General features: G+C 38.3%; 2 protein-coding genes and 1 non-coding gene across 25 annotated transcripts in view; all 3 read left to right on the top strand.

Moving 5' to 3' along the window:
• The first annotated feature begins 234 nt into the window (after positions 1–234).
• On the top strand, positions 235–15,342 carry LOC101804932 (E1A-binding protein p400). Its single transcript, XM_072024691.1, has 21 exons — positions 235–379; positions 1,768–1,953; positions 2,187–2,327; positions 2,782–2,860; positions 3,911–4,044; positions 4,775–4,944; positions 5,075–5,249; positions 5,340–5,476; positions 6,291–6,477; positions 7,394–7,557; positions 8,863–9,032; positions 9,545–9,706; positions 10,035–10,090; positions 10,541–10,836; positions 11,436–11,638; positions 11,799–11,971; positions 12,967–13,163; positions 13,453–13,564; positions 13,800–13,952; positions 14,724–14,807; positions 14,929–15,342. Exons 1-21 carry the CDS (start codon positions 248–250, stop codon positions 14,935–14,937), a joined length of 3,120 nt encoding a protein of 1,039 aa, XP_071880792.1. The 5' UTR covers positions 235–247; the 3' UTR covers positions 14,938–15,342.
• Positions 12,351–12,488, top strand: LOC113845371 (small nucleolar RNA SNORA49). Its single transcript, XR_003500951.1, has one exon. It is a non-coding gene; the product is annotated as a small nucleolar RNA SNORA49 (small nucleolar RNA).
• Positions 15,343–16,837: 1,495 nt separating the features above from the next.
• The window catches only part of EP400 (E1A binding protein p400), a 52,008-nt gene continuing 44,825 nt past the window's right edge, over positions 16,838–24,020 (top strand). For 16 of the 23 annotated variants that reach the window (XM_072024683.1, XM_072024687.1, XM_072024681.1 and 13 more), the window contains exons 1-5: positions 16,840–17,753; positions 18,237–18,312; positions 18,838–19,360; positions 19,477–19,670; positions 22,104–23,480. In XM_072024683.1, the coding sequence (XP_071880784.1) occupies positions 22,158–23,480 (1,323 nt within the window). In that variant the 5' untranslated portion in view covers positions 16,840–17,753; positions 18,237–18,312; positions 18,838–19,360; positions 19,477–19,670; positions 22,104–22,157. Of the gene's footprint in view, positions 17,754–18,236; positions 18,313–18,438; positions 19,361–19,476; positions 19,671–20,693; positions 20,841–22,103; positions 23,481–24,020 lie in introns of those variants that run through there. The other 7 variants (XM_072024682.1, XM_072024671.1, XM_072024667.1 and 4 more) reach the window with 6 other exon arrangements.

Genomic DNA, 24,020 nt, shown 5'->3' with positions numbered 1-24,020 from the left:
TAGGATGTTATTTTAAAAGATCTTTGTGTTGCCAGTTTAAAGAGGTGATAAATACATTCTAGACCAGCGTGCTGATCCGTTTGCATCTTCACAGCTTTTAGGTATGTAATTGTCTGGTGGGGTGCTAGGAGGTTGATTTGACCATCTATGTAACAGCGTGCATTGTCGCTTCTTTCTGTTTTGTTTCTAATGTTCTGCTGTTAAAATTACTGAAATGGTGATTTGTAAAAGTTCCTTTGCAGGTGGAATGCTTCCTGTTCCTCACATGGCTCCACAGATCAGCCAGGAGCGAAGCAGAGAGCAAAACAAACCAAATTCACCAAGCCTGCATAGCTCCTCACCTGCTTCACGCAGCAGGAACCTGACATTTCTTCAGCAGGTATGACCAGCAGGTCATGATAAGAACCATGAGCTGGCCCAAGCTCCAGTTTCCCCACAGCAACGGGTATCAGATTTGCACAGTATATTGTATGTGGCTTTTAATGCTTGTTTTATATGTACTGAAGTTGCTGCTGATCTCTGTTCTGCATCATTAAACTGTTCTTTTTGAGTAAGGAATTTCATCCTCAGAATGAAGAAGGTAACATCATCTTATGGGAAAGTCTAGACAAGATTAATTGTTGGCACTTTGCTGCTGCTGCTTTCTCTTGAAATTTTACATCCATAAAACACGTTTTTTTTTTTTTTTAATTTATTTTTCAATTCATGATGGCTACCCAACTCTCAGTTTAAAGATTCTTTTGATGGATTCTCGTTGAATCAAATTAATTTCATGTTGTGGAGTAAGTTTAGGATGTGTGTGCAAGGTTGCAGGTACGTTGGTATTTATTTACAGCAAGAGGGAGCACCATGCTAACCTCTCTCACGGTGAGGCAGTGTTTTCCTGTGTATTGAGACTTTGTGGGTGACAGCATTGCTTGAGCCTGGGAGAAAGGAGCAAATAGTTTTACTATTTTTTACAGAGGACTTCACAAAGCACTAATAATTTGTTTCAAATTGCCCAACTGAACTATATAATTGCTTAAATCTCACTTTACAATAAAACTTTGTGTTCATTTAAATTTAGAATGCTCAGTAGCTAGCAGTATCTCTCCTGCATCTTTTAGAGATTCAGACATGCTACGTAATTTTTCTTGAAGAAAGAAAAGGAGTGAGAAGGAATCAGGCAGATTCTCTGGGGAAGTAGAATTTGTATTTCTGATGATATCCTAGAAGGAGATTTAATTAAATAGAATCAATTATTTTAACATTTTATGGAACATATTTAGATTAAAGGAGGATCACAATGAGAATTTGTATTGCCTGTGCTTACTCACCAGCAGCTGCGGAATGCTTACATGTGTTAATAAAAATGCCATCAACTAAATTGTATGTGAACTTTTTAGGGGATTCTGTCCATCTGCCATTTGGCAGAGCATTTCAGTTTTATGAAAATTCTCACTCTATCAACTCTGCTCTCCTGATGATGTTTAGAGATACTATAGTTTAGGAGGAAAAAATAGTTCTTGAGAGAGAGTATCAGTGCATCTCAGACGTCTCTATAGATTTAGTGTAACACTGCCCCATAGCAAAGTTCCTCGTAGAGCTTTATGTAAATCTACAAAAGATGGGTTATTCATTAGATATTAATAAAGTGCAACTTCAGACCGTGTAGAATATCTGCAAGGACTGCAGAATCATTTGTATTGGTTATTTGTTTAACGCTTTTCGCAGTGCCTGTCATGTTTTTGTGTTGTGCAATAGTAATAATGATGTTCATACTTGAAGGAAAATGAAATTCTGCGGCGAATAACAACACTGAGGAAAGCAGGTTTATGGTCTCTGAAACGTCTGCCCAAACTCCAAGAGGCCCCACGACTCAAATCACACCATGATTATCTTTTGGAAGAAATGCAGTGGATGGCAGCAGATTTCGTTCAAGAAAGAAGATGGAAGATGATAAGTGCCAAGAGAGTAATGTGAATTTGATATTTCCTACTAGAAAAAGAGTTGGGGGTAGGAAGAATAGGCTGCATTTTCATGGTTAGGACTTAGTCACTGAGGGTGTATGAATTTTGTTTTCACAGTGAAGAGGCAAATTTAGGGAGTATCTGTAAAGGGATTGTATTTTTTTCTTTCTTTAGAAACACGTTTATTAGGTAGAATACATACAGTGAACACTTAAATAACTGTATGTCTTTGTTCAGCTAATTGTAAGCGTGTATCGTTACCATGAGGATCTGACACTTCATAAGGAAACATGCAAAAAGAGAGAAGAGAAGCGGCTGAAGGCTATTGCTGCTTTTACTGCTAGAGAAATTGAATGTTTTTGGTCCTCCATTAAGCAGGTAAATACCTCCCCTCCACCCCCTCCAAATAAGTTCTGAATAAAAACCCAGTGGATCATGAAAACAAGAGTTTTACAACTGAACTTTGTTCAGTCCTCTTGGTGACTATTATACCTTGGTAAAGATAGCTTCATGTTACGATTGCATGAATAATATGAGGCCTTATATGTCATGAGCGTTTTACTCAACCTCATTGGTGCATTTGGCTCACTGTGAACATAAAAGTTTTAATGCAAGTTATTTTTGGATAACTCTGAAGTGTTATGTGGATAACTGCTATTCGTGGTCAGTTTTGTACATGCTATTCTTGGAGTGCTCTACATTGTAGCCATGTCTGGATGTCTGTCTGACCATTGAAGAAATGTTAAACAATTCTCAGCTGTATTTAAAGCTAAGTGCATTCATATTTGTCACTTCCTTCTGCTATTTTTCCCTTGCACTCTCTCTACTTTAGGTGGTAGATTTAAAATTACAAGGAGAGCTAGAAGAGAGGAGAAGGAAAGTATTCAACTCCCAGAACACCTCAAAAAAAGGTAATAAGGACCTCAGGCTTTTTTTTAGCATAATATTGTGGGACGTGCCAGTAGTAACAAAATAAACTTACCAAAATAAATATTAAGAAAATAATATTTTGTTTTTGAGTTATAAATATCTCCTTTCTCTAGTTCTCTGACTTCCTGTGTGTTACTAATGCTTTGGTAAATGCACTGTAAAGGCTTTTTGTTGCTGAGTTCTTGTTTGTATCAATCAGGCTCCCTTGGGGCCATGAGTGAGACTGAATTCACTAAAACTGTCATATGTGCACCTGTGTCCCACTGCAGGTTGCCCTTGTTTATATAATCATTTGTCTCAAGCTGTTTTTTACGTTATTCTTACAGTGTAGATTTCTTATGTTCTTTAGACTCTGGCTTAGCTGTAAATGGTGTCAAACCTTTTAATGGATTGCTCAGTTCAGGTGTGGCTGCACCATTAACTTTATTACTTTGTGCAGAAATAAGAGACTCTATGATCAAGAAAGAGAGCCTTCAGGAAGATGTGGTGCTTACAGACCTACTCATGCCCACCCCAAAAACACATATGGGAGATTTAGCAGACATGGCTGCTGTTGCAGAAGCGTTGTTGCCCAAAGGCAGTGCTCAAATCACAACAGCAGTAAAAAGCATTACTCCGTCTTTGTTACACGGCACTCTTAGAGAGTATCAGAAGACTGGACTAGAGTGGTTGGCAAAGCTCTATAAGATGAGTCTCAACGCTATTCTGGCTGATGAAGCTGGACTTGGTAAAACAGTGCAAGTTGTAGCTTTTTTTGCCCACCTGGCATGTAATGAAGGTATGAGATATAGACCTTTTAATAACGATTTTAAAAGTTCGTTAGTGAATGTATTTTCAGAAAGGAAAAAATAATGCTTTTAATATGTGTAATTTAATGAAATGAATCTGAAATGCTTTGTATACAAAAGGAGAGACAACTCCTGCCATCGAGTTTTAGTGCATGTTGTTTGTATGTGCACAGTTGCCTTTTATGTAAGCTGTGAAGTGATGTGTAGTCACTTCCAGTTATGTTGTACTTGTTATCTCTGTAGGTAACTGGGGTCCTATTCTTGTTATTTCACAAAACTTTAATGTACTGTGGGTGACTGAACTGAAATGCTGGTGTCCTGCTTTGAGAATTCTTCTGTACATTGGGGATCGAGGAGAACTTCTAAAAACTAGACAGGTATTATGAAACATAGTTTCATCTACACACGTTCTGAGTAAGGTAAGCATTACACTGAAAGGAAGTATCAGGCTGAGTCGCACTTAAACCATTGTGGTTAAAAACTTGATCATAGTGATCTTACAATCTCCTCCTTTTCTATATTGTTATGTAACATACAGAAAGCACAAGAAGAATGAAGATACCTTCTCATCTCATGAATGCTGGCTAAAAAGCAGAGTGTGGTATTTACCAATAAAGCTTGTTTTGATGACCAGCAGTGGCTAGCCTTTTTAGTGCATATTTATTTATTGGCATGATGTTCCTTGTACAGATGTTTTTGACTAATGACTAATCTCTTCCATCTTTGTTTCTATGACTTTTACCTCATCTTAGTATTTGCAGAAGCTTATTAAGAAATTGTGTTGAGTGTATCTTTATTTTTTTGGTTGAGAAACTGATGTATAATCCAGAAGAAGCAACAGGAAGTCTGGTGTGTGTTTTGTAGTTTAGCAACCATGTATTTGTTTCCAGGCTTCAAGATTCCATTACACTTATTTGCAAAATATGTTTCTTCCTGTTTTTCTTTTTTTTCCCTCTTATTTTTATTTTTTCCGACTTCCATAGTTGCAAGGAACTTCTTGGATTCCTCCAATGAGGCTGTTAAAACATACAACTTCTAGCCCTCTTTTTGCTCTGAAATCTGTCAAAAAATATATCCCTTTAGGATGTTTGTGTTTTTATGTTGTAGGAATGGATTGACCCCAACAATTTTAATGTGTGTGTTGCCTCCTGCAAGCAAGTCTTTGAAGACTATGAGGCATTCATGAAAGTGCAATGGAGATACCTAGTTTTAGACGAGAGGCAAAATGGTAATAATCTGACAGAAAAGCACTGGGATGCAGTTTTCAGTCTCCACAGGTCTGGAGTATTCATTATAAATTTTCCTTTTGATTTTGTCTTCGATAATTCCTGAAATAGCATCAGCACTTAATTTTTTTATTTTGTTTTTAATCTTCTTGCTGTGATTTGTTATCTTCATCGTTTATAGTGATCACCATTTACTCTTGATGGATACGCTTCTGCCTACTGCCCTAAAAGATCTGTGGACGATTGCCTGTTTCCTGATCCCAGAGATTTCCAAATTCTATTCGGATTTTACAAAGATAGCATCTGCAGAAGGGAATGAGGATCATTACCAGACAGTGGCAATAAGACTGCAGAGAGTATGTCTCCCTTGAGGATAGCGTCTTAATTCTAGTATCTCTTTCTCTGGGGGAACACAATTAAGAAATTATTGTTTTGTATTCTTTTAGGTAGTTCAGTCATTTATTTTGCGGAGGTCCAAAATTCATGTCGAGAAGCAGTTAGCGAGGAAATATGAGCATGTGCTGATGTGTACTCTTTCTAATCGACAAAAGTCAATGTATAAAGACATCCTGTCTCAACCCAGGTACATCTGTTGAGTTGTTCTTAGTTGCTCAATTATTGAAATGATAAGTTAGGAAACATTCCAGTTACAGTAAGAGAGCTTAACTGTTGGCATACTATTTTTAAGTGAGTCATGGGCAAACCAAAAGATTCAAATGTGTGGCACAATCATAGTGCTGTGCAGGCTAATCATGTTCTACACAAAGTGGCAATTGCATTCAGAAATTTCTTCCTTCTGTGTTTTTATTTTATTTTATTATTTTATTTTTATCTAATCCTTTTACAAGGTGAAAAGGAGAATAAATGAACAGTATTTGCAGATTATGGGACAAAACACAGTATTCTGTATTTATAACTTAGGCAACTGAGCATGTGCCACAGCTTCTGTTTAAATTTAGCACTTGTTTAGGAACTGAATATCCTAGTTTATATTTTACTTCGCTTTCCTAATGTGCCTTGTTTACATTTTACAGTGAATTTGATGATTTAAAGTGGTATTTACTTGGGCATTAAAAAACATGGCCTTAATATTGACAACATGTATTTGTATATTATTTCACGCCACTTTCATTTGAAGTTATGGGTATTTAAGAAATGCAGGTTTATAATAATGTGAGTTTTCAAACCAGAATGTATTATATAAATTATTAAAAGTTTGTGTGGATGTGAGGGAAGCTGGAGGAATGGAAGACTGCATTTTTAAAGTCATACTACAGTAAGTTCAATAAATTGGTTTTGTCAGGTTTATTTAGAAAAACAATTTAAATGCGCAGAAAGACCTAAGCTCCTAGAAAGCACTTTTTAAAACATAATTATATTTTCATTTTAAATAACAGAACTCAAGAATGTCTTAGAAGTGGGCACTTTGTCAGTGTTCTCCATATTCTGATGCAGCTCCTACGGGTGTGTAATCATCCTGATCTGATAAATCCCCGGCTTCCCAGCTCTTCCTTTGTGCTAGAGACACTGGAGTTTAGAACTGCTTCTCTAGTGCTGAGTGCATTAAAACGGGATCTTTGGAAGGTATGTAGGGAAGTAACTCTCTTGTGTTTGATTTAATTTGACTGGGAGAGCAGGTGGTTTAAGAGTACAACATATTACAAGTCAGGTTCCAATAAATTTCAAAATCTGTGAATTGCTAATTCTTTTACTTCTTAGAAGCAACCATGATGATTATAAATAGTACCTGCTGACTTCATGGTAGTACTGAATTTAGTAGGTAAACTGGGTACTTGCTGTCCTTATCATAGAAGGTCAGACTATTTTGCAACGTTTTCCATTTTCTGACTTTGCTTAAAGTTTCCAGTTAATCTAAAATATTGGATTTTGGAATTGAGGAAAAAGTGCCATTCTTGTCCTGTCCTCAGGAGCAGCAAGGGCATAATTAAGTTCTAAAGATGAGAAGCTGTCTCATTCCACAGTTTGGTTGTAAGCATAGTCAGTTGAAGTTACATCGCAAGAGATTTCATCCTTTTTTTTTTTTTTTTTTCCTGGGAAATTCGAATAGTTATTTAATCGAGCCTGTTGGAAAACTATTTTGGGGTGGGAGGAGGATGTCAGAGGCTTGTGGAGGAAGTAGGGTTAATGTATCAAGGTAGGAATGGATGAGACTGAAATCTCAGTTCTACGAAGACAAATGTTTTGATTACAAGCATTGGATTAACTGCAGAGTTTGTAATCTGAGTGTGCTGTCCTGTTGTTGACTCTCGGTAACATGAGCATAATACTCTATTTTCATGGTAGAGGTTGCTGAAACCTTTTAAAGTAACTGCAGCTGCTCTCTGCAAAATCACGTGATACTTGACTCTTCTAAGTTTTCATTTACTTCTGGCTTCAACTGTGAGCTTTTTAATCATCGGATAACGTGGAATATTATTACTACTTTTTATAGCTGCACTTGAATAGTAGTAGAATATTTCTTTATTTTGTTTTTCTTAAGCACACAGACCTGTCTCTCTTTGATGTGACTGGGATGGAAGACAAAATGACTCGCTATGAAGCACAAATGCTGCCAAAACTGAAAGTAACTAGGAAGCTTATTGAAGAGATCTGCTGTTCTCCTTCATCACCCAGACTCGAGCCAGTGAAACTCAAACCGAATAGGTATGCAGTGTTCTAGTGATTTTTAAGTACTGGGTGAAAATGAATAATATTTGTGAGCTCTGAGAGGGTACATTCAGATGCATTTGTTTGTCTTGCTATTTTGTTTCCAAACTGATTGCTGATAGGACTCTATACGAGTCTTCTGAAGGAAAGCAAACTGCCTTTTACCACTTGATAGTTTCTCTCAGTTATGAAGGCTTGCTTGTGATCCTTCTTGCCAAACTAAGAAGTGCAACAGACTTCAAGTCTGTTGAACATTTTAAGTGTTTCTGCTGTAGAGAGTTTCCTAAGCATAATAATTAAATCTTCTCCTCAATTCATTTTAACACTAAGACGCACTTGCAATGCACTTAAATATACTTTTTTTTCTTTTTTCTTTTTCTTTCTATGGGTGGAAAAGAGGCTTGCTGATGAATTTTGACCTTTTGTTTATTCTATTGAACCTACTTTCTGAAAATCAATTGGGAGAGTCATTTTTCAGTCTTGGACTTCAGTAACCATACTCTGCTTTTATCAGATTAATGTATTGTACAGTGTTTACCTAAACGTTGCTCTGACTTACTCTACAACAGAATTATATTAGGTCCAAGACAGCTTGTGTAACACATGGCTGCAGCAGGTGACAAGGAGAAGATTCTGCACTAGTTCTATTAGGCCAGAATGAAGCTTTGTCAGTTAATGAAATTTAAGAGTTGGGAGAGATTTTAAAAAAAGTCAGACAGAAACAGATCTCATTCTTTTGCTGTTTAGACACCTCTAGTTTCCCTGAAGTTGTGTATATGAAACAATTACTGGGAAGTCAGCTGTTAAAATTTCAGTGTGTTTTTAAAACCAGACTCTATGAATAATCTGTAGACATTCAAGATGCATGGAAGTAGAGATCTGCTTTTTGTCCTTACATTGCACCCAGCCACAATTAAGATTTTGCTTTGTTAAGAAGTTTGACTTTTATTAGCATCTTTTGGGGAGGTTTTTTGCTGTTTCCAAACTCCAAAGATGATAAAGGTATTTGGGAGATCTGTGACGCTTGTATTCCTTCACATAATCTTTCAGAGATGGCTGGAGCCTCAGAGCATTCAGCACACCTTACATTTAATAGTATATTGTGTTTTCTCTGCATGCTCTAAGTCCACAAGAGAAGCAAAATCTCTCCTGCTGTATGCTCTGCAGCTCTTCTAGGTGAGATTACTGATTAAAACCAACTATTTGTTTTTTAACTTAATTTGTGTATTAGGATGAAGGAACTAACAACTTCCTCAGGTATGATTTTTATATGTGTAGTAAGATGGATTTGTTAATTTTTAGGTTATTTACACCAGTGCAGTATGGACAAAAACCCGAAGGCAGGACTCGAGTCTTCACAAGGTCTCAATTGCAGCAGACAGAGGACACAGCAACAGTTATGGCAGACCACCATGAGGAAATAAAAAGACAACAACCTCTTGCCATGTTTTCAGAATTTCAACATAGGAAAGGTGTGCAGTACATATTATAAAGCGTTGCTTTCTGACTTTCTCATGTAATTAAATATTTTTATATTGTTGAAAGTTGAAGGAGAAATAAGATTGTACTGTTCTAAGAGCTTTTTACATTGCTAAAAATGAACAGCGAAGGAGAAAAATCTCTTATCCTGTGGTTGTTTTCTCCAATAACTTTGCATAAAATATACCTGTGCAGACTCCTGAAGCCCTCACAAGGTTTGTACATTATCAATTCATACAAATATACATGTGAAATACCAGTCAAACAGTTAGCATCTAGGAAATTATCCTCACTGAGAGAAGAACATTTCACATGTAGTTTAAGAACAAACAGAGAGACCTAGTCTGTTCGCATTTAAGTGCAACCCAGGAGTCATGTCTGGAGAAAAATTCCTCTTTGCTGGAAATATGGCACATAAGTGTAAGGTAAGCGTGCAAAGCTTCTAGTTCACAGTGAGGAAATTATTTTTAAACTTTGCACCTTTTTTGTCTTTTTGTCTTAACAGCCAGCAAGGTAGTATGTGGCCCAATGGCTTCCACTACTGGAGCACAAGAGAGAATTGATCAGCCAGAGAAACCTGTAACATTACAGTTTAGAGGGAAAACTTTTACTTTGTCTTACAGTCAATTCTGTCTGCTTGTTGGTAGACAGTCTTTGAAGCAACAAGGTGTGACATTGTGCAGTACACTTTTATTTTTTAAACAGTAAATCTTTTCCTTGACTTTAAGTTTGTTTCTTTCTAGAAGAGTATGGAGCTTCATTGAAGCTCATTGATCAGCTTGAGCTGTTTTTTTTTTTTTTTCCTTTTTTTTTTTTTTTCCTTTTTAATCATTTTTGAATTATTCAGAAATGGAAACCATGGAAGCTAGAATATCCTAATATTGTAATGTCATGTCTGTGAAATTAAATGAAATTATTTTTCTTCACTAAAATATTTTTCTTGTCTTGCTGCTTTCCTGGAAAAATGAATTTATTAATTCATTTAATTATAACAGTGGATGACTCAAGCACCAAATCTAAATTGATATCTACACGCTGGTGTCCAACTCAGGTATTATAGTAACTCTTTATATGATAGAGTACTTATTTGATTACAATGTAACATATACAAGATTCATGTGTGGTTATCTGTTCACTATAGATGAAGTTTTATTTATTTATTTTAAGTATGCAGCATTCACTAGTCTCTTCTACCTGTCATAGCAGGCTCTTCAATGGTGTTTTGAAATGCCATTATATTTTTTCTGGTAGGCATAGAGTAGGAATGCAGTTTTATTTTCTATTAAATACCAAACTTAATGTTTTTGATGCAAGGACAGATATTATTCAAATCACTTTTTTTTCTTCGTTTGCTTCTCCTTTCATTTCAATTCAAAGAACACTCACATTAACTAAATTATCTTATTTTCATCTTTCTTCTGCACAGATTTCTTCCATCTGGTCAAAATATGTTCACAAAAAAATATTTATTTATTTATTTATTTATTTATTATTTTTAAAGGGTACCACAGAAGAAAAAAGACAACTAAAGGAACACCTGGACAAAATGTATTTGGGGAATGAGCGTCGTTGTTCCCGAACGCCCTTGTATGGCAGAGACTTGTTAGAAATTTGTTCATGGATCAATGAAAGAAAAAATTCTCAGCAGTATCCTGCCAGGATTAACAAATGGGGCTGGTCTGGCTTTACAAATTGCTTTCCGTATTCAAGTACTTTGGAGATTCTAAAGGATCCCCTGCAAGAACTCATTCTGACATTAAAGCACCAAAAGATTGCCCTGAAGGATATTGTTACTAGGTAATTGAGACAAATGCATCTTTGCACAAATTTTAATGGGTGTATGCTACCATCCAACACCATCCAAAATAGCATTTAACAGTTTGTTTAGTTGTTTAACATAAATATCCAAAAAAGAGAAGTGTGTTGCCTTGTTTTATTCTTACTGCAGGCTAAATTCATTTATGGTGAATCAACTTTGCATCCCTAATCTATAATTTCAGATCACCCTAAGATTTTAAAACTCTTAATAGTTCCATGGCAATTATTTTCAGTTATATAGCAATTCTCTATTTTCAAGCATGACATATCTTGTTTTTTGTTGTTTTGTTTTGTTTGTTTGTTTTTGTTATGAATTATTGCCAAAAATATGGGAGTCATAAGTTAGAGGGAGGCTTGTCTTGGTAACTGTAGGGATAGTGGTAATTTCTGTATGTCTTCTATTCTTGAGTGTTTTTATGTTTACCTGGTTTTAATATAAAACTTCCATCTACTGATTTACTTTCAACCACCTTTAGCCAAGTCCTTTATGCTTCCACGGAGACATCTGCATTCTTACTGTTTTTAAGAAGTTAAAATGTTAAAAAATTAATATATTAAAGTTTGCTTTTCTTGTTTAGAGGCCTCTGTGTGTTGCCAGCTGTAGTTGTTGCTCCTCCATGTTTGCATGTAGCAAATCCTCCTTATTCATATATCCATGAAATGAAGGCCTTCAAGTTTAATCTGAAGGAACAACTACTGCCCTTCTTCCATCCAGTGCAGCAGATAGCAAGGCCTCATTTTATACAGTTTCCAGACCCCCTACTGGTGCAACTTGATTCAGGTATTTAAAAAAAAACAAACAAAAAAAACAACAAACAACATACACACACACAAAACCACCTTTTACGACTGTGCAAATACAGTTTCTGTAATTGCTAAATGCTGCCTGCAGAACCTTCAAGTTCTTATTTCATTTTCATTTCATTGCCTTATTTCAACAGGCAAGATGGAAGCTCTAGCCGTTTTGCTTCAGAAGTTGAAAGGAAAAGGGCATCGTGTATTGATTTTGACACAGATGATTCCAATGCTTGATATACTGGAGCTTTTCTTAGACTTCCATTTTCTCACATACATAAGAGTTGATAAGACTGATGCTCACAGTTGGCATTATCTGGTAAGAGAACCTCTTACTCAAGTTAATAGTGAATAGATGCTCATAGTGGGAGGGAAAATGCTTAAATGTCATTTAACATATTCAAAGAATTTATTTGCATAAGTTCATTAGTTATTTGTGCAAAATATATGTGTATCTGTAGCACAAAATATGTAATTATGTACAAAATACGGCACTCATATTGCTATTTGATGAAGCATTCAGCGTGTTTCTGAGAGATGTGCCATAAGTTGTCCTATATATAAATATGAGTAATTTGTGCTTGAAATACAGATGTTTTATTTCACAATAGTGTTTAGAATAATTGCTTTTACTTTTTGTGTCTGTAGGTATCTACATTACCAACACTTCAAGCCTAACTCCTGTTTTTATGTTGGTACTTCCTCAGCCTTACTCCAGGGGCTTTTGTTTCTGTAGAGTGCCCTGGCATTGCCTGAGGATAAACTCAAAGTGTGCTCGTTTCCCTCCCCAGTAAGATTTTCAGTATCCTTTGGGGCCTACCGTTTGAGCAAACATTAGTGATATAAAAAAGTTATTAATTTGATTTCAGATTGCCTTATTATGTTTTCTGTCAGATGCACTATAAAACATAAAGGAGTACTTTGGTTTAAAGCAACACAAGTCAGCACAGAGAAAGGGATTCAATTTAGTCAATAGACAAGAAAAATGAAGCATGCACAGAATGTGATAACCCAGTCAGGTGTGCTTAGCCATGGGACAAAAATATGACTACTGTCATTACTGTCATAGATCTGTAGATTTTATCAGGTTGAATGCACCATAAATTGATATTTTTAATACTACATAAATTAATTTTGAACTGTGTAAATTTGTAACATGGACTCAGATATTTTAAGCTTGCCAACATTTTAAGTTATGTTTAGGAATTAATTAGAAAGCAGTTTTTCTGATCTCATTTTTTGAAAAAGTTTGTTCAGAGATTTATGCTTTATTAATGTGAATTTGTAATTAGGTTGTTTGTCTCTGCATTTTAGGAATCCATAAAAAGCTTCAACCAAGACAAGAGATTCTTCTGTGCTATTGTTTCTTCCCGCACTCCTTCTACAGGTGTCAGCCACGTAGATGTGGACACTGTTGTGTTTTATGATATTGATTTAGATCAACAGACGGATACAAAGGCTAAAGAGTGGTGTGATAGAATTGCAAGAGGCAGAGATATTCACATATACAGGTGACTTTTACACTGACAAATAGGTGCTTTAAAATGAAAAATACACCAATGATGTTTCCAGGGGAAACCAGGATTTTTGTCTGAGGTTAACGTTGTCGTCTAAATAATCTGATCTCTCTGTGAAACTAAAAATGAATATAAAGTTTTCTACAGAAATACCTGGTGATCTCTCAACTGGCGTTGTTGCTCACTGTGGTAGCTGAGGAACCCTAGAAATACAACAGTTGAGTTTCAGGAAGTTTCACTGTGTTCTAGGGAACAGTATTTAATAAATTTCTTTGTTTTACAGGCTTGTAAGTGGTAATTCTGTAGAAGAGAGGCTGTTGAAAAAAGGTATTAAACATCTGATTCAAGAAGTGGCTACTCAGGGAGATGATTGTTCAGTAGGATTTTTAACTCAGGTACTTAAATATTGAGAATATGAAGGGTTCTTTGACAATAGGTTAAAAAAAAAAAGTGCTTTACTATATCAGAGTCAGAATGTTAAACTATTTAAAAACTATTTTTGTTGTTTTAATCAAATGAAATCACATTTCCTGCAGCAAAAGGTTTCAAATGTGTCAGTAATCTGACTTGTTTTAAAACTGAGTTTTAAGATGATTAAAAAATCTTCTGGCATGATACATGTTTCATTAGGTTCTTTGTACTGAGTGTGGAAAAGAGAATTCCAAAAAGTTTACAGAAGAGACACAATCTGAGATAAGAGATTACATAGATACAGAGTTGTACAATTCAAGAAATACCATGGCTCCTTTGCAGTTAGAAGAGCTGGCTAGCTTTGTGGATCAGGTATGATGATTTCTCTGGATTACAAAAAGCTTTAGAGATATTCAGTATTTACTATCCTGTGCAACAAGCCATTTCCATTTGGCTTTCATAAAGTACTGATTTCCACTTCACTTGCATGAAACTATTCTTTGCAAACAGAAATATTGAAACAATCCTGTGAGGTTCTCAGAGCTTGTTAGCAGATCTGTTCACATACAGAAACACTGAAGTCACTGAATGTTCTCTTGAAGATTGTGACTTGAATTTGACTAAATTGTATCTTGTGATATAAGCTTGTCTTACAGTCCTATGCTTTGCTGGATGTTTGTGCTTTTCTTAGAGGCCTTGGGTCGGTTTCTTTTAATCCACAAAATGACTATTCTTAGCATTTGCTAAATTCTGTTGGATTCCAATTTGTTTCCTTTTTTTTTTTTTTTTTTTTTGGCTACTAGTGCAAAACCCAAGTAACAGCTTGCTTATTAACAAGCTGTCAAGAGTCTGCAGACTAACTTGGATGGGTTTCTTTCTTTTTTTCAGTTAGCAAAATGGTGGGCAATATTTGGAGCCTACTCTCAGTGATCCTGGTGGAATGTCAAGGGACCAGAATGCTAAAGTTTGGTCCTTGGGTCTCTTTTCTACCTTAATCAGAGTGCCAGTGTTTGCAACTGAAATAAAGACATTATTTTTGTTTCTTGTAGTTGTTTGTTTGCTTTTAAATCACTGGTTATTTATATGTGTTTCTAATTCTAAAGCTAAATAACTAGCAGCTTGACAAAATGTTTTTCTGAATAGCTTACACCAATTGAAAAATATGCATTGAATTTCTTGGAATCGTCTCATACTATGAATGATCAAAAAAGCAAGAAAGTCAGCAAGGTAAGAGTCTATATTTCATTTCTGGAGTAATTAATAAAAACAAAAAATAAATTTATAAAACGAGAAACCCCCAACGTTTGCCAGATTTTCTTTCCTTTTTTGTTTGTTTGTTTTTGTTTAGGAGCACTGAAATTTTGCTTGAAATGATTGTGCTCTAAAAACACATTGATTCCTAACTAATAGGTAGACATATTTCACTTTCTCTTTAATGGCATAAGCCCTTGCCCATGAGTGAAAATGCAGTTTAACTAACTTTGCCATCACTACTAGCCTATAGAAAGTGAATTTATGATGTAGTTACCAGGCTCAAATCTGTAGCAATTCATAGCTGTTAGCATCTTTATTGTGAAAAGCTGTAATATTTTAAAGTGTATAAATTTTGTTCCCAAAAGGAGTTAAAAATTGCAAACATAAAATGGGAATACCAGCGTGCCAAGGAGCTGAAAAAGGCAAAAGAAAAAACTCAGCAGGCAGTGAAAGAAGAACTCTTAACCTATACCAGGCAGGATGCTTATAACATGGTAACACCAAGGGATCTGCAAGTCCCAGCTTTTCAGAAAATTTGCATATTGCAACTATGAACTTTGTGTATTTAAGGATGTCTGTAAAATTCCTATTGTACTCATCTTGTACTCCTGCACAAATATTGTTCTTTTGAACATGAAGCTGTCACTCTGTGGACAGCAGTGATTCTGTAGTGTAGTTGATCGCAATTCCAAGACAACCTCCTACCAATCCACAGTCCTCCTATGAAAACAGCTGTTATATATCAAGATGATATTAACTGAAGGAGGAGACTGAGCAAAATATGTTGCCTTTTGAAAATTAAGATTTCTTAATTATTTTATCTAATGCATTTTTTTATTATAGTTACTGCAAACATGCTTATGTTTATAAATGCTAGGTTCTGTGGTGAATGATGCATTGGGGTATCAAACATTCTTTTTCTCATACAGGAATTTGTCTATGAAAGACCAGACGGACAAGTAGAAATGATGCCTGTAAGTCAACAACTCCTATTTCATCTGAAGGAAACCTTACATAAAAACACTTTAATGGCAAACTGTGATATTTCTTTTTTACTATTATTATTAATTTTGTTTTTAAGATTTGGACTCCCCCTGTTGTACCGGAGAATCACAATGATGTCTACACTGATTCTGTTATGTGTCTGATGTACAGTAGTACCCCAATGCCAGAGTCTAAGCTTCCACCTCCGTTTGTCACGAAGGCACGTAAGCGGCAGAGAACAGATCTGCCTTGTAAGTTGGATTTGGAATTGCATTGGAAGGTGCAATAACATTTTTGTGGGAAATGATATGAAACCTCGTTTTGCAAGAATACCTTCACATTTGTATTTTAAAATTTAGGCATGCATGTATGTTATTTCTGTTAAGCTTGACATTGCTTAGACAAAACAGTAGAATATAGTGAGAGCAGAGGGACTGTGGTTTGAAAACTTGTTATTGTCCTTATAAGTTAGAAATACAGGTGAATGAAATGAGCATGAGCAAAGCAATGATGCTCTGTGTCCTTTCAATGTTATTTATTTTTTTTAAGCTTATTTCCTTACTGAAGTGAGAAGCTATTTAAAAATGATTGATCAAGTCACATACAATACTAGTAGGCCATAGATTGAAGGTACTTGTATTCAGAAAATTATTTTGAAAGTCTTATCATTAGTCAGATCATTTGTAGCAGTCAGGTTTCTGTCATGATCTTTTTGCATGAAGTTCCCTTCTTACTGGAAACTGTACTTTGTCCTGTCAATTAGCTTCAGGTGAAAGAAAGAAGCATTGCGGTAGAAGGATTCCTCCACCTTCACTTTTTGATCAAGTGACTCCAGGAACATTGAAAGCACGACAAAAGAGCAAAGCTCAGAAGGCCCACTTCTTGGTAAAACAGCAAATGTATTTTGCAAGACCTTTGTCAGCTCACATCAAGTCAGCTGCTGGCACTTGGCAAGATAGTCCTGCATGGCTAATTAGTGAAAATGTGGCACTGTTAAAAGTAAGAATGTCTTCAGAATAGAACTTCATTGATTTAGAAAATAATATCATCTTGAAGCTTATTACAGCTTCTGTGGATCTTGATTAACATGTGTTTATACGTATTTGTATGCTCAAGAAAACATTTAATTGAAGCATGACACTAGCTTTCTCTCTCTCCACTAGGCGGTGAAAGAGTTGCTGGCACTTCCTTTAAACCTTGCTATCCTGTCGCCAGCACAGACAGTGAACTAGGACTTTGTCAGCAATGTTGTTAACTCTTGTAATTATGTTTATCGCTCCCCAGAACAATGCCAAAATCATTACATAAAAACATTTGTAGGTGCACAAGGAAAGGTGAGTTTCAATTGAAGTTTGCATTACATTATGATGCAAACCTGTAACCTACCTGTTGCAGGCTTTTTGTTGTTTTTTGTTTGTTTGTTTATTCCTTATTGCTGTTAGTGGACTATGCCAGTGTTTAATAGGCAGAATCATAACTATATTTAATTTTTTATACAAATAAATACTAATAAATATCTTCTCTGTCAGTATGGCTGCTATAGGATGTATTTTTTATAGTTTCCTTACATTTAAAAATATTAGTTTTCTCATTGCTGTATGAATGCTATGACCTTGAATGTATCACTTTCCACTCCAGTATATTACAAATAAGAAGACAGTGAAGCTATTTATTTTAGCTTTTATTTAAGAGATAGGATATGAATTGTCTTCAGTCATGAATATTGTAAACTGTTTTTTTGAGGGAGAGCATTTGTGACTATTTTGGTACCTACATCTTCAATTTCTACTTGTTCCAGAATATAAATGGTTATCCTCTTCGTGCTAGACAAGCCTATTCTAAAGACAAGAATTCTGAGCGTACTCAAATCTATATGAATCATTTTGAGATGATGACAATGACTGCTAGAAAAAGAAGTTTCTCAAATAGGTTTCTGTAAGTTTACTTCTACCACCAATTATATTTTTCCCAGATTTAACATTTAATCACATTGGTGGCTTGATTGGTGATTTTTTTTTTTTTTTCATCTTAAGCATAAATGTATTTCACGGTGGCATTTCTCTTGTCAGAGATGCTGTGATGACAATCAGCCTTGAGTTAAAGCAGTGCATTTAGTGTCAAAGATCAAATCTGCATTTTGCTGATGTAAAGAAAAGCTTCTAGTACTGCTCCGTGTGATATACCAGGAGAGTCAGCCCAGGCTTTCCTTAACTGTGTTCTTAGGTCCAACAATATAGCTATCACGTTTCTAGGTAGAGAACTGGCTGGAGTTCCCTGCTAATCCCCAATTCCCCAGTTTTGTCAGATTTTAGTCAGAGTTCTGTTCCAGACTTTTAAAATTCCTTGTCTTAAAATGTCACGAATATTAAAACAGTTGCACAAAATTCAGTTAGTGTAAGTTATTTTATTTACTTTCAGTGTATACAACTATGACAAGCTATTTATGTCTGAAGTTGTTTCCAGCTCTGCTGAGCCTATGATGACAATGGAAAAGGTCTGTTCGGTTTTTACAGGTTTTATTCCATTCTGTTTATTCTTTTCAATATATTTTAAAAATTCTTTTAAGTTTCAAATGTTTCTAATAACTTTTTTTTTTTTTTTTTTTTTTTTTTTTTTTTTTTTAATATAAAAACAATTGCAAAGGCTGGAAAGGAGGGAAAATTATAAGGGTTTTTGAAAGGCTGAAAATTGTTCAATATGGGATTTGACTGCCTAATCCGCTCTGTCAGTGCCTCAAAGCTATCACTTGTCTGTTCCAGATCTGTTCTCTTACACTTTGGTATTTTAGCAATGTCAGAAACAGGCAACTGTGTTACATATTTTTTTTTTTTTTGTCAGGTCAGAATTTTCTGTCACAGTTATTGGTATAGATAATTAGGAATTCATTTCAGCATAAATCTTCACATGACTTCATGGTAACAGCCATGTTCTACTCAAGCCATGCTCTACACAAAGTTAAAACAATTAAAGAGGATTATTGAGTTAGCTTCCTCTCCTTCCCCTGCTTCTGTTGTCATAGGCGTTGCTAGAAGGTCTATTAGCTCCACAGCTGCAGGAGTGGCAGCCTCCTCAGAAGCAAGATGAGGGACAAACAGTGGAGCAAGTTCAAACTCAGAGTCAACCACAATGGGGAGCACAGGTGAGAGACAAAACCATGAATGGCATGTGGTATGTGAATTCAGTTCACTCCTGAAGTTGCATGCAGAGACACATGTTCTTCTCAGCTAAATGATTCTGTAATTCACGTGCACTTATGGCATCTGTTTTGAGTTCAGTGAGGCTTCCTGTGGGACTCTCAACAAATCTGGAGAACTGGGATGCTGAGTAACGAGAGCATTTGGTATTATCTGAGCTGAGGTCATTGGAGATGGACTTAAGTGTAAATTAAAATTACAGTCTTGTTCAAGAATAAAAGAACACTTCGAAGAACAAGTGTAGACAAGTTCCTTCTTAAAGATACAAGGTTTTGGGTTTCATCCCACAGTGGATTTTATGCTTATGAAGAAGGCATTCCATACACAGAGTGGAACAAATGTCTGACGGTACTAATTCTATTGACTAATTTTTTTTGACTGAAGTCTTTGCATCCTCTTCTGTGGTCACTTTGGAACATTTGTAAATATAAAAAATACAATAGTTTGTTTTATGATACTTACAGGCCTCAGGAAGTATGCTCACTCCAGCCACAGCTACATTGCAGCAGATGTCCACAGAACCCGCTATTGCAGCACAGCCGAACCTGTGGCTCCCTGTCAGTTTTTTCAAGCAGAAGCACTCGACAGCATGAGTTGTGACTCTGTCTGATGACAACTGTACACATGCAGATACTTTTGATGATTCAGTTTATGTTAGGTAATCTTCTACTTTTTAGTTTTTACTTTACAGTCTGCTATTGAAAATAAAGTCCTCAAGTCCTTAGCATTTTAAATTGGCAATAAATGAAAATGATGGGAGAATAGTCTATCATTAAGTCCTTTACTCTTTCTGAAAACTTTATATCCCCAGATGCTGTATTTCTTAAGTGTAGTTCATTTTAATTACGCACAAATATGATGGTATTTAAAATTACATTTTCTTCAACTTCTTTTCAATTTTATCTTAAACATGTACATGTTCTATACCTCTAGGTAGTAACAACTATTCTTCTAAAAATTAGATTTAGTTGCAAAAAGTTCCAGGAATGAAGTCCTGATCATCAGGTTACAGTGATTTCTTTGGCACGGATGAAATCAATACAGAAGTTATCCTGAGGGTAGGCAGCGGGTACCCGTCTCCCCCTGAAAAATGTACAGCCTGGATTCCAGCACACGTGGCATCGTTACTAGCTGATGTTAGAAGTAGTAAACGTATTTCTGTTATGTAATTGACAGCAGTTGTTCTTTATCAGGTGGAATTTTTGCTTTAATATTTTTCTTTACATTTTAGCAAAGCATTCCCTTCATTCTCAGGCACTGGAGTGGTTGCTCAGGGGGTGGCGGTGTCACCGCTTGTGGGGCTGTGTAAGGGGAGGTTGGATGTGGTGCTTGGGGACATGGCTCGGTGGGTGGCGGTGCTGGTGGGATGATGGGTGTGCCAGGTGCTGAAGCTCTTTTGCAGTATTTTACCGTAACCACGCTACCCAGGGGGATTTTTTTCTTTCTCCCTTGTGTTTCTCTTCACATCCTCGTAGGGCTTTATGCCCATAACAGAGGCGAGCAGAGTCTAGTCAGTTTTGTGAGCAGGCTCTAGCCAGCCAGGTGAGAGACAAGCTTTTATGGGTGATTTTGCCACGAGCCCTACACCGCCGGCAGCAGCCCCCGGGCCAGCCCCGAGCCCTCGCCTCACGGCCCCCAGGCCCCGGCCCGGCCCCGCCACAACCCCAACCCGGAGCCAGGCGCAGGGGCGCATGCGCGGGCGGGCGGCGCAGTCTCCGTGCGCTGCGGGGCGGCGGCGCATGCGCGGAGCGGCGCGGTTTGGCTCCTGCCGGCGCTGGTAGCGGCCGCCGCTCCGGCCGCCCCCCCCCCGCTTCCTGCCCGGGGCCCGGTAAGTGCGGCCGGGGCTGGGGGCGGCCGGGCCGGGCCCCGCTCCCCTCCCCTCCCCTCCCCTCCGCCCGGCCCTGGCCCTGGGCCCCGTCCCGGGGTGTTTGGAGAGGGCCGGGCCTGGGGGGCGCCGGGCGGGCGGCGCGGGGCCGTGCGGGGAGCCCCCTCCCGCCGCGCGGCGCACAAAAGGCGGCCCCGAGGCCCCTGAGGGGCGGCGCGGTGCCCCCGAGCGGGGCGCGGGGAGGCGGCGGCAGCGCTCGGATCTTAATTGCCTCGCGCCGGGCTAATTAAATAACGGGCTGCCGGGGCCGCGGCGGGAGGGGCGGGTTTGGGGCCCCCCGGCTGTCCCGGGGCAGGGCCGGGGCCGCCCGGTGGCAGCGCCGCGGCCGTGTCGGGTCCGGAGCGCCGAAGGCGGAACGAGAGGGAACGAGAGAGGGAACGAGAGAGCTCTGGGGCAAACAAAACAAACCGAGAAACAGCAGCGAGTTCCCTTCTGCCTCCCGCTGCTCGCGCTGCACGGCTCCCAGCGCCGATTCTGCCTGTCAGTGCGCGTCGCTGGAAATGTTGTTTTGAACTTCAAAACCAGAATGTTTTCAGGCTTCTGGAAAGCTTGGCTCAATAAAATTGAAAACAAAATGCACGTTTGCATTGATTTTAATCTCTGTAAGCAGTTGGTGTTCGGGAGGAAAGTGAAGGCGGAGTAAAATATTAGGCGTGATACTTTCATTTGTTAGGGAGACTTTCCATGACACGTTTCTTGTCCAGGGACTAGAACAATAGACCCAAATGGTCTATACCCTCTTTTGTCATATTTTTAGTTATCGTTGATTGAATGTACTTTAGGTTATGAGGAACTGTTCTGGTCTGGAGGACACAGCACTGTGTTAAAAGCATTGAAACATTAGGAGTAAAAAAAAAAAAAAAAAGAGCAGGTATTTTTGATACTGGAGACAGTTTATTCTGAAGTTTTGAAGAAAGGGGAAGACTTTTTTTAAGTTAGTTGTTCCTCTGGTTTAAGAGGAACACATCACTTCTAAACTATTCAATAGCACTTTGTCAGCTAGAATAGCGTATGAGATATTTAAGTGAGTTTGTTGTAATGAGGATTTTGAATAAATTGACTGATAACATAAAACATCTAAGTAACTACAAAGGCAGGATAACTGAGTTCTTACTGTAAAGTATTCTTCCAAATAGTTACTAAATAGGTAAATACAGTTTTGTAACTGAAACTTACATGAATTTCTGTTTTTGTGTATTCCTTTAGCATATAGTGTAAAAAAACCAACAACCCTCGGACCGCCAACATCTGACAGTGAGAATGCACCATGGCAATGGTCCTCAGAATGCCCAGCGCCAGCTCCAGAGGTCCAGGTCCTTCACAGGCAGTGAGGGAGAAGAGCAACAGGCAAACTTACCCCAGTCCCCTGCAGCTTCTTTTGCACCTTCTGCAAGTCCATCTGCGCCCCAGTCCCCCAGTTACCAAATCCAGCAGTTTATAATGAGTAGGAGTCCGGTAGCTGGTCAGAACGTGAACATCACACTGCAAAACGTCGGACCAGTGGCTTCAGGAAACCAGCAGATAACGCTCACCCCACTTCCAATTCCAAACCCGACATCGCCGAGTTTTCAGTTCAGCCCGCAGCAGAGACGGTTTGAGCATGGATCCCCGTCATATATTCAAGTTACATCCCCACTGCCGCAGCAGGTTCAGTCTCAGAGCCCCACGCAGCCCAGCCCCGTGCCCGTGCAGACGCTACCAAACGTCCGGGCTGGCACTCCAGGCCCCGGCTTGGGTATGTGCAGCCAGAGCCCTACCAGAGGCTTTGTGGATGCTAGCGTGCTCGTGAGACAAATCAGCTTGAGCCCTTCAAATGGCGGACACTTTGTGTATCAGGAAGGGCCGGGAATTGCACAAATTGCTCAAGGAGCTGCAGCTCAAGTACAACTTCCATCTTCTGGCACGCCTGCGACAGTCCGGGAGCGCAGGCTTTCCCAACCTCACTCGCAGTCTGGCGGCACCATCCATCATCTGGGTCCTCAAAGTCCTGTAGCGAGCGGAGCGAATATGCAGTCTTTGACTAGCCCGGGCCACATCACGACAACGAGCTTGCCACCCCAAATTAGCAATATTATCCAAGGGCAGCTTATGCAACAGCAGCAGCAAGTGCTTCAGGGACAGCAGCTGAGCAGACCCATTGGGTATGACAGGACTTCTGGGGGTTTAATAGCAGGAGTTGGAGGACCGAGTGCATTTGGAATGACATCGCCACCGCCTCCCACAAGTCCTTCCCGGGCCACGGTACCGCAGGGGCTGTCAAGTCTTCCTCTTGCTCCTACAGTTAATACGGCCGTGAAAAAACAACCCAAAAAACTGGAGGAGATACCTCCGGCCAACCAAGAGACTGCTCAAATGAGAAAGCAGTGCTTGGACCATCACCACAAGCAAATGGAAATTCTTAAGGAAACTTTTAAGGAATGTTTGATTGAACTGTTTTTTCTGCAACATCTGCAAGGGAATATGATGGACTTTTTAGCTTTTAAGAAGAAGCACTGTGTTCCCCTGCAAGCGTACCTGAGGCAAAATGACTTGGATCTGGAGGAGGAAGAAGAGGAAGAACAATCTGAGGTCATCAACGATGAGGTAAGAAATCTGTTTTTTAATGTTTTGGGATAAAAGAGTAGATGTGGCACCTGAATTGTGAAGTATTAGATAATGTGACAGTACATGAAAAATCATTTTTACTTGATGAAGTACAGCAATTTTGTTTGTGGTTGGTCTGAGAGAGCACCGTGCTGCTAGGTGGTATGATTCGACAGGCTGGTTTGAGCAGGCCATCAGATGCACATTCCTAAAAGCAAAGAGCAGAGAGGTGACGGGAACTTTTGCTGTCCCAGTTAGTATGTAAGGCAATGCACAAATAAAGACAGCATTGCTATGGAAGCTGGTTCAAGCTATCAGAATGAACACGTATCATAGATTAAATTTCACTTACTAGACTTACACAAACATACGAGTAAGCAAAGCCTCGTAAGAGGTTAACCTTTATTTGGCTCTCGTGACTTCTAAGTAGAGACGTTACTGAAGTTCAGTGTTGCTGTGCCCAGCAGAAAACCCTGAAGTAATCTAATTAGTCAGAGCACGTGAATCGTAATGTGTATGGGTCTGTAGTAATGAATTACT

This window comes from Anas platyrhynchos, chromosome 16 (genome assembly GCF_047663525.1).
Source record: "Anas platyrhynchos isolate ZD024472 breed Pekin duck chromosome 16, IASCAAS_PekinDuck_T2T, whole genome shotgun sequence".
Taxonomy (NCBI): domain Eukaryota; kingdom Metazoa; phylum Chordata; class Aves; order Anseriformes; family Anatidae; genus Anas; species Anas platyrhynchos.
This window is presented reverse-complemented; position numbering and strand designations above follow the sequence as displayed.